The 10,065-nt window shown below is 39.9% G+C and overlaps 1 protein-coding gene across 1 annotated transcript in view; it reads left to right on the plus strand.

The window, feature by feature from the left end:
- Window positions 1-10,065, plus strand: part of vps54 (VPS54 subunit of GARP complex) — a 31,450-nt gene extending 21,385 nt beyond the window's left edge. Inside the window, 12 exon segments of the mRNA XM_053339093.1 lie at window positions 1,187-1,491; window positions 3,129-3,258; window positions 4,448-4,629; window positions 5,330-5,442; window positions 5,773-5,836; window positions 6,599-6,704; window positions 7,034-7,121; window positions 7,331-7,452; window positions 8,124-8,204; window positions 8,326-8,433; window positions 8,567-8,661; window positions 9,416-10,065. Coding sequence (XP_053195068.1) covers window positions 1,187-1,491; window positions 3,129-3,258; window positions 4,448-4,629; window positions 5,330-5,442; window positions 5,773-5,836; window positions 6,599-6,704; window positions 7,034-7,121; window positions 7,331-7,452; window positions 8,124-8,204; window positions 8,326-8,433; window positions 8,567-8,661; window positions 9,416-9,521 — 1,500 coding nt within the window. The 3' untranslated portion in view covers window positions 9,522-10,065.

Below are 10,065 nucleotides of genomic sequence, written 5' to 3' on the forward strand. Positions count from 1 at the left end.
GTAGCTGATACAATATGGAATAATTATCATTCTACTGTGGTTACACCATTTGACATTTTTATCTTTGTCTCCTCCTCCTACTTCTTGTTCTTTCTTTCTTTCTTTCTTTCTTTCTTTCTTTCTTTCTTTCTTTCTTTCTTCCTTTCTTTCTTTCTTTCTTTCTTTCTTTCTTTCTTTCTTTCTTTCTTTCTTTTCTTCATCCTCTGTCTTTCTTTGTAGGGTGATAAAATATGTAATATTTATCATTCTTTTGTGGTTACACCATTTGACATTTTCAGGAGCATTCAGTCTGACTTTTGGTTAAAAAATGGTGCAAATGTCATTTAAATGATATAAAACCAACAAAAATACTAAATGTACATTTGAACAAACCTGATGCTGCTTTTAAAACTAGTTTTAACATTTTTTAATTTCCATCCCTTCTTCATCACTGACCTCTAACTATCACAGAAGGTTCAACATAACGAAGCTAGCACGGAGGAATGAGATGCATTGATTAGCTAACTGTCTCCTGATGCTGCTTTTAAAACTAGTTTAACTGATTTATGAATTGATCATCTTACCTTAACCCTTATTTATCACTGAGCCAGGTATTTAACAGATGGGAACAAATAAATAAAATTTAACTTTAACCCTTAAACAGGCCTTACTAGTTATGTCATTTGCAGCTAAAGGAAGGAAGGAAGGAAGGAAGGAAAGGAGGGAAGAAGGAAGGAAAGGAGGGAGGAAGGGAATGAAGGGTGGAAGAAGGAAGGAAAGGAAGGCGGGAGGAAGAAGGATGGAAAGGAGGGAGGAAGGGAGGGAGGGAGGAAGAAGGAAGGAAAGGAAGGCGGGAGGAAGAAGGATGGAAAGGAGGGAGGGAGGGAGGAAGGAAGAAAGAAAGGAAGGACAGATGAAGGAAGGAAGAAAGGACAGAAGGAGGGAACATTTACCCTAACAGCTGAACTTAGATCTGAGGAAGGAAGGAAGGAAGGAAGGAAGGACAGATGAAGGAAGGAAGGAAGGAAGGAAGGAGGGAGGACCTGGGAGGACAACAGGAAGGTTAAAGAGTCTGTATCTCCTGGTGCACGTCGTCTGTTTAAGGGTTAACTTGTTACAGATGTCAAGAAACATTTAACCCAGTAAATAAAGGTGAATATAAACTCCAGTCCAGCATTTTAACTTCCTCTCTGCTGTTTGTTGCCAGGCGACTCTGAACGTGATCAAGAACGTGGTTCTGGAGATTCAGGACTCGAACCAGAAGCTGCGTCTGCTGGAGGAGTCCGGTTCAGAGCCTGCAGGTCAGGAGTCCTGTCAGAGTCCGCAGCTGCTGCAGGGGGAAGCGGAGCTGGCCTACCTCACCCACGAGGGTCTGTTCATCAGCGACGCTCTGAGCGAAGCCCACCAGCAGCAGCAGCAGCAGCAGCAGCAGGATCCGAGCTCTGTGACGGGATCCAGGACCCAGCAGAGCCGAGCAGAACCAGAGTCTAACAGCAGGGAGCAAAACTTCATGTGAGTCACTATCAGACCAAAGACTGTTAATGTCAGGTTCAGGCAACCTAAAACACTTAAAATATCAGACAAAGGAAGACAAGACAACAGGATTAGAGTTTCTACTTGCAAGGAGAACGGACGGAGATCTGCTCAGTTTCAATCTCCAACCGGTTCTGAGCAAACCTTGCCGAACCTTTTCTTTTTATTGGTTTCAGGATTTCCCTAATTTACATAGTCGTTACTGCTCTAAAGGGTGGGGGTCACAAATCGGTCACAGGTGGACACACACACTTCAAAGACGTCCTGAGCAGGGTCACAGGTCCTGAAAAGCAACTTTAAAACAGCATGCTTGTAGACTATAAAGGTTAATGATTATAGAAAGGAGTAAATATGAGATAACTTCTATATAATAATTCCAACAGTTAAATTAACCCAATAAACCTACTGATGGATTATATGTGACTACAGTATAGTGGAGCTCAGTGTAAGAAACACACGTATAATTCATATTTATATAATATGTAAAAGTTCACCGTAGTTACAACGTCCTCGGCCGCCATTTCCTGTTTGAAAAGTGGTCGCTCTTAGGTCTTGGTATCGGTCCTCTAACCTTTAAGGTATCGACTGAAATAAATCGGTACCAAGAGAAGTTTCCTCTTCAAACAAAAGATGGAACTTTACACATGAACTTTTTTCATTATTAAAGCGACGGTTCGGCGTAATTTTGACCTAGCGTCATATGCACCATGACGTCTATCTACCACCACCTCAGCTGTTCATTTTCATATGGTTGGGAAAATAGTGGAGTTGGAGCTGTCAGCCGAATGGGTTAGTACAGGCGCTAACGGGACCACCAGATGCTAACGGGACCACCAGGCGCTAACGGGACCACCAGGCGCTAACGGGACCACCAGATGCTAACGGGACCACCAGTGTATCTGGAAAATGACCCCACTAATAATGCCTGGACTGTTATCAAACTTCTACAGTAGTACAAATAGGGTCTTTACTCATAAATCAATGTATTGGAAAGTTTGTAAGTACACCAGGAGTTTATTAAAATAACACTTACCTGGCTACTGCGTCGAAATATCGCGCGATCACGCTCAGATCTCTAGATGTGCTCTGTGGGTGTCTCGCAAGACCACGCGGTATTTCAGTCATCGCACGATATTCTGCCGATGTTTCCAGCGTTAGCAGTTAGCAGCAGAGTAAAAGCCATCAGGTAAGTGTTTATTTTAATAAACTCCTGGTGTACATACAAACTGTCCAATGCATCGACTTATGAGTAAAGACCTTATTTGTACTACTGTAGAAGTTTGATAACAATCCAGGCATTATTAGTGGGGTCATTTACCAGATACACTGGTGGTCCCGTTAGCACCTGGTGGTCCTGTTAGCGCCTGGTGGTCCCGTTAGCATCTGGTGGTCCCATTAGCGCCTGATGGTCCCGTTAGCGCCTGTGCTAAGCTAACTCCACTATTTTATATTAGATAGACCTCATGGTGCATATGACGCCAGGTCCAAATTAAGCCGAACCATCGCTTTAAGCTTCTTGTAGCTGTGGGGCATTTCAGGTTTTTTTGCACATGATGAAAAAAAGACTCGATCCACTTGATGATTTATCATGACGTTTTCTGGTTGTGTGTCTTCAGGTCCGCTGAGAACATGATGCCTTCTGATCAGGAGCTGAACCGGGTGCTGAACAACATCCAGGAGCTGCTGTTCACCGCCTCCGACGTTAGCCACGACCGCTGCGTCAAAGTGCTCACGGCCAGAGCCAAGGTACGACCTCTGACCTCTGACCTCACAGCTGCCCAAAAATAAAACATCATTATTATAAAAACAGTTAAATCTCATTTCATGCTGAGTGTTCACACAGTTACTCTCAGTAAATGTAAAGACCTTTCAGAAAATGAGGAATAAATCATCATTACTGCAGATAAGATTAGTTTTAATACCAATACAAATAATACTTTTAAAAATACTTATTAAAATATAAACATAAACTACAAATCTGACCCAAAAATTTTTAGGTAAAAGTATTTATAATTTATTGTTTTATTTATTTATTTATTTATTCTATTTTATTTTATTTTTTTTAAGAAAAGGATTTGTATTAAAAAAGATAGAAAAATTATCAATAAAAAATAAAATGATAAAACTCAGCTAAAAAAAGATTTAAAAAGACAAAACAATCAAAGAAAAATTACATAGAATGACAATAATAAAAATAAAATAAAGTAGAAAGATGAATTTACAGTTTTTTCCTGCAGTATAAACACGTAATTGTTGAATTCCCAATTTTTACTTTATATATTTTATTATTTGCAGAGGTTTGACTTTGCTACAGTTCATATTATCAAACTTTAAATTTCCTCTGATGTAAATATCGTGTTTGTGTCTCCGTGTCTCCATCAGGACAGTTATAATATTAAACTACATTAAATGAATCATTAATTCTCAGTAAACATGAAACATGATCTGACATTTATATGTTTGTAAAGTTACATGATGCTTCGGTCCTTCATGTTAATTTATCTTTGCCGAGGTTTGACTCTAAATTTCCTGGTTTGACTCTAAATTTCTTGGTTTGACTCTAAATTTCCTGGTTTGACTCTAAATTTCCTGGTTTGACTCTAAATTTCTTGGTTTGACTCTAAATTTCCTGGTTTGACTCTAAATTTCTTGGTTTGACTCTAAATTTCCTGGTTTGACTCTAAATTTCTTGGTTTGACTCTAAATTTCCTGGTTTGACTCTAAATTTCCTGGTTTGACTCTAAATTTCTTGGTTTGACTCTAAATTTCCTGGTTTGACTCTAAATTTCTTGGTTTGACTCTAAATTTCCTGGTTTGACTCTAAATTTCCTGGTTTGACTCTAAATTTCCTGGTTTGACTCTAAATTTCCTGGTTTGACTCTTAATTTCCTGTTTTGACGTAACTATCGTGTTCGTGTCTCCGTGTCTCCATCAGGACGGCTCTCTGGAGCGTCTGAGCTCGGCGGAGTTCGTGTGTCTCTCTCAGGCGGTGGACGGTTTCATCAGGGACACGGAGGAGCTGTGCGGCCGGCGCAGCGTCTCCCTGAGGGGGGCGCTGCAGAGCCAAGCCAACCGCTTCGTACATCGCTTCCACGAAGAACGCAAAACCAAACTCAGGTCAGCAGACGCTTAAAATATGAGATGAGTTTTAATGTTTGACTTTTAGATGCATTTCTCTGATGATGAAGATGGTGATGATGATGATGATGATGTTAATGATGATGATGGTGACGATGACGGTGATGATGGTGATGGTGATGCTGCTGATGATGATGGTGGTGGTGGTGGTGTTAATGGTGATGATGATGTTGTTGATAATGGTGGTGGTGATGATGATGGTGATTGTAGTGATGATGGTGGTGATGATGGTGATGATGAAGATGGTGATGATGGTGGTGTTAATGGTGATGATGATGTTGTTGATAATGGTGGTGGTGATGATGATGGTGATTGTAGTGATGATGGTGATGAAGGTGGTGGTGATGATGGTGGTGATGATGATGATGATAATGGTGGTGATGATGATGATGTTGGTGGTGGTGGTGGTGGTGGTGATGATGATGATGGTGGTGGTGATGTTGGTGATGATGATGGTGGTGATGATGATGATGATGATGATGCTGCTGATGGTGATGATGCTGATGTTGCGGGTGGTGATGATGTTGCGGGTGGTGACGATGGTGATGTTGATGTTAATGTTGATGTTCGTGATGATGATAATGGTAGTGATGGTGATAATGGTGATGATGATGATGATGGTGCTGATGATGATGATGATAGTGATGATGATGATGATGATGATGTTTTGTCCCTGCAGTCTTCTCCTGGATAACGAGCGCTGGAAACAGGCCGAGGTTCCTGCTGAGTTTCAGGATCTGGTGAACTCCATCGCTGACGGCAGGATAACACTACCAGAGCGCAAAACTACAGGTACCAAAGAAACCCCTTCAGACCCTAAATCAGGTCCACAAAACCTTCAGACCCTGAATCAGGTCCACAAAACCTTCAGACCCTAAATCAGGTCCACAAAACCTTCAGATATCGGCTCCACGAACACTCAACAAGAGATGCAGCTTAAATGACTTCACATTAAAAAGCAGCATTATCACAGAAATGCAGATTAATCAGTGTGAAAGACTAAAATCACATCATGAAACCGACACATTTAACATCCTTCAGTCTTATTATCGTCATATAATCAGAGGCAGGATAAATGAGCTGCGTTCAGGGATCATTAACAGGTTTCTGTGGTTCCTGCAGGTCCAGACGACAGGAAGCCGGCCGAGTTTCTGCTTGTTAACGGGCAGAAATACGCCGTCGTTGGGTAAGTTTCCTCCAACGTGAAGCTTTCAACTTAACACAACTCTGAAAACAAACTGAAGTCTTTTACCCTCCTGTTGTCCTCAAGTCAAGGAAGGAAGGAAGGAAAGGAGGGAGGAAGGAAGGGAGGGAGGGAGGAAGGAAAGGAAGGTAGGAGGAAGGAAGAAAAGGAGGGAGGAAGGGAGGAAAGGAAAGAAGAAAGGAAGGGATGAAGGAAAAGAAGGTAGGAGGAAGGAAGGAAGGGAGGAAAAGAAGGTAGGAGGAAGGGAGGAAAGGAAAGAAGGAAGGGAGGATGGAAAGGAAGGAAGGGAGGAAGGAAGAAAAGGAGGGAGGAAGGAAGAAAAGGAGGGAGGAAGGAAGGGAGGGAGGAAAGGAAAGAAGGGAGGAAGGAAGAAAAGGAGGGAGGAAGGAAGGGAGGGTGAACAAAGGAAGGAAGAAAGGAAAAAAGGAAGGGAGAGAGAAGGGAGGAAGGAAGGTAGGAGGGAGGAAGGGAGAAAAGGAAAGAAGGAAGGACAGAGGAAGGAAGGAAGGACGGAGGAAAGAAGGAAGGGAGGAAAGGAAGAACGAAGGAAGGAAGGTAGGAGGGAGGAAGGAAGGGAAGGAAAGATGGAAGGAGGTAGGAGTAAGGAAGGAAGGAATGGAAGGAAGGGAGATGGGGTCAATTTGACCCGGGAGGACGACGGGAAGCTTTAAGGACATAGAATCCGAATAACTAAAGAGTCTAAACTTCCTGCCGTGTGTGAACGTCGTGTTGTTGTCTCTTCAGGACGGTTCTGCTGCTGATCCGGATCTTCCTGGAATACTGTCAGTGTGTGAGCGACATCCCAGCCATCGCCACCGACATGCTCACGCGTCTGTCGGACCTCCTCAAGGTCAGAAACACCACAGAAACACACATTAACCCTCATCAGGGTTTAACGATTTTATAGAATATGTAAAGTATTTTTTTATTGCTGGAAAATAATTAAATGGTAGTAAAGAAATGTGAATTTAAAAACATGTTGCTTTGGTTAATCAATAACAAGATATATAAGACTGATACTATTATTATTATTTATTTATATTACTGTAGAATAAAGAGACAATAACTAACTAACTCATGATGACAGAAGAGAGTTGCACTAAATCTAAATATCAGACATCTAAAATCTAAATCTAAATCTAAATCTAAAGTTAAAACTTAAATTTCGTGTTTCTGCAGCACTTCAACTCTCGGAGCTGCCAGCTGGTTCTGGGAGCCGGAGCTCTGCAGGTCGTCGGCCTGAAGACTATCACCACCAAAAACCTCGGTAATATTAGTCTACATACACACACATACACACACACACCAGCCACACACACACACACATACACACACACACCTGTCACATCTGCTTTTGAGTTAAAGATCGAGAGTTAGTAAGATTACTTATTTAAAATTCTAGCATTACTTTTAAATTTTTTTTTAATGTTGTTTTCATGCTAACGTGACTAATATAAAGTGTGTGTGTGTTTTTAGCGTTAGCATCGCGCTGCCTGCAGCTGGTGGTTCTCTACATTCCTGTCATCAGAGCTCATTTTGAGACCAAACTGCAGCCAAAACAGTTCAGCGTCCTCAGACACTTCGACCACATCACCAAGGTAACATCAAATTTTTAAAAAGTTTATTTTTATTTTCAATCCCTTTATTACTTTTTTGCCAACATAACTTTTTTTTTCAAAAGCGTAAAATAATTCAAAATATTTTATGCGATGATAAAATATTAAAGATGCTAACGTTACTTTTTAAAATTCTATTCTTTTTCTAAAATTCATTTTCATTTTAATCCCTTTACTTTTTTTTTGCCAACATTATTTTTTTTATGACAACTTTATTTTTTCCAAAAACATAACATTTTCAAAAATGTTTTATGCTATCATAAAATTTTAAATACGCTTGTTAGTTTTTATTTTTGCTTAAAGGTACTTTTTTTTTTTTTACGCTATTGTTACTTTTTTAAATGCTAGCATTACTTTCGTGTCATCGTTTTAATGTTCATAAATTAGTTTTACTTCAAATGCAGTAAATTTCCATATATAAGCTAACGTAACATTGTATTGATGTATTTCCTTCTCTCTGCTCTGCATCATACTTGACTGTTTATAAATGACAAAACTAACATAATTATATAAAAATGAGTTTTAATATTTAACCGGAGTCATTTGAAACAAGTTTTTTTTGCTGACAAATGAAACTATTTTTATTTCAGGAAACTTTCTAAAGATTTTAAAATGATGAAATTTGTATTTTTGGGGTTTATCGTTGCTTTCAGGACTACAACGATCACATATCAGAGATCTCAGCTAAACTGGTCGCCATCATGGACAGTCTGTTCGAGAAGGTTTTATCAAAGGTGAGATCCAGTTTTACTCTGATAACTTTAACTTCTTTTTTGGGGGGGGTTTGGGCTGATTTGATGAGGCTTTTTAACGTTTTAACTGGTTCGTGATCGGCTCTCGTCGTTGTCTCCACAGTACGAGGTGAAAGCTCCGATGCCGTCGGCCTGCTTCAGAAACGTCTGTAAGCAGATGGCGAAGATGCACGAAGCCATCAACGAACTTTTACCTGAAGAGCAGACTCAGGTGAGACTCAACGAACCTCTGTGTTTATTTTAATGTTTAATGTCACGTTTTTAGTCGGTGTCGGGCTGGAAGATGATTTAACTCTGAGCAGAAATGTGCTGCAGTCTCAGACAGATGTGTGTTTTCTGTGCAGATGTTGTTTCTGAGGATCAACGCCAGCTTTAAAATGCACCTGAAGCGGCAGCTGGCTCGACTCGGCGTGGTCAACGACGGAGGACCGCAGCACGGGTAATTTATTCTTCTTCCTCCAGGAAACCTCCAACTTAAAAGTTTGTTAGCTGAACAACATGAGCTCTGCAGCTTTATTCATCTAGAGAAAGTTAAAGAATAATTTTAGTAAGCTTTCAAGCAAAAATACAACATCCTAGGCTGCATCTTGGGAACATTTTACCAACTAATTGATTAATTGAGAAAATAATTAGCAGATTAATCAATAATGAAAACAATCATTAGTTGCAGAGCTGCATCAGAAGCAGCTTCAAGTTAAGTTGGAATAAAATAAGTAACAAAATGATTCAAGATAAAAATTAATAAAACAAAACAAAAATACAAAATGAAGCACTGGCACGAACAATAAAGAAGTAATGCTATCATCTAAAAACAAAGAAATAAAAATAATGATAATTTAGAATAGTGAGAGAATAAGAGATAAATTAAAAGATAAGTAGTAAAGGCAAGAGTAAAAAAAAGGAAAACTACATAGAAAAGATTATAAGGACAGAAGAAGCATGAATAAATTAAAATAAGAAAAACACGTATAGATAAATAATAATAATAATTAAAAAACAAAACAAATTAAAGTAGAACAAAAATTGAAAATAAAACAAATGGAATAAAAAAAAGACTTTAAACTATAACTTCTTAATCAAAAGGCTGAACAGGAAGGTTTTTACTTTACTTAAAAAATGTCGACACTTCCTGCTGAATATTTGCATGTTTCATTGTTTGAAATATGAAATATAAACCGTGTGTCTTGGTGCAGGTTGGTGGTCGTCGACGTTGCTTTCTACACGGAGAACGTTCAGGTGCTGAAGAGCCTCGAGCGGCTCGACCTCAACATGGCCGAAATCTGGGAGCAGAAGAGGTGATGGAGGACTGCGTGGAACCGAACCGAAACCGAACTGAACTCGGAGCCGGCGTTGGCTGCAGAGGCCCGATGGAGGGACCAAAAAAAAATATATTAAAAAACTACGAGGAGGAGGAGGAGACGAAGAAGAAGAAGCAGTAGCAGCAGCACGGCGAGGAGCTTCCTGAACAGCTCCACCTTAAAAACAAACTATCAAGTAACACACAGAGCCTCCTTAAAAAAAAAAAAAAAAACTGCTGCCACCTCATCTCACTGTGTGCAATTCAAACAGGAACACTAAAGTAAATTATTAGACAGTTTTAGAGGGAGCGCAGGCTGTAGATAATGTTTAAGAGAATGGCGGGGTAATTTATTTTTCTGTCGTCGTGGAAACATTCGACTCTGATGGGCGAAGGGACGAAGATTTTTATCAACGCGCACGGCAGCCGGAAGTTTTTTCTGTCTCTTGATTTCTTTGGATTCAGGGTTTAATCAGGAAAACAAAAAAGAAGAAGGAGATTTATCTTTTTTTTCCCTTTTTTCCTGCTCTGAAAGAATCTACCGGG

Source organism: Scomber japonicus, chromosome 2, assembly GCF_027409825.1.
Source record: "Scomber japonicus isolate fScoJap1 chromosome 2, fScoJap1.pri, whole genome shotgun sequence".
NCBI lineage: Eukaryota > Metazoa > Chordata > Actinopteri > Scombriformes > Scombridae > Scomber > Scomber japonicus.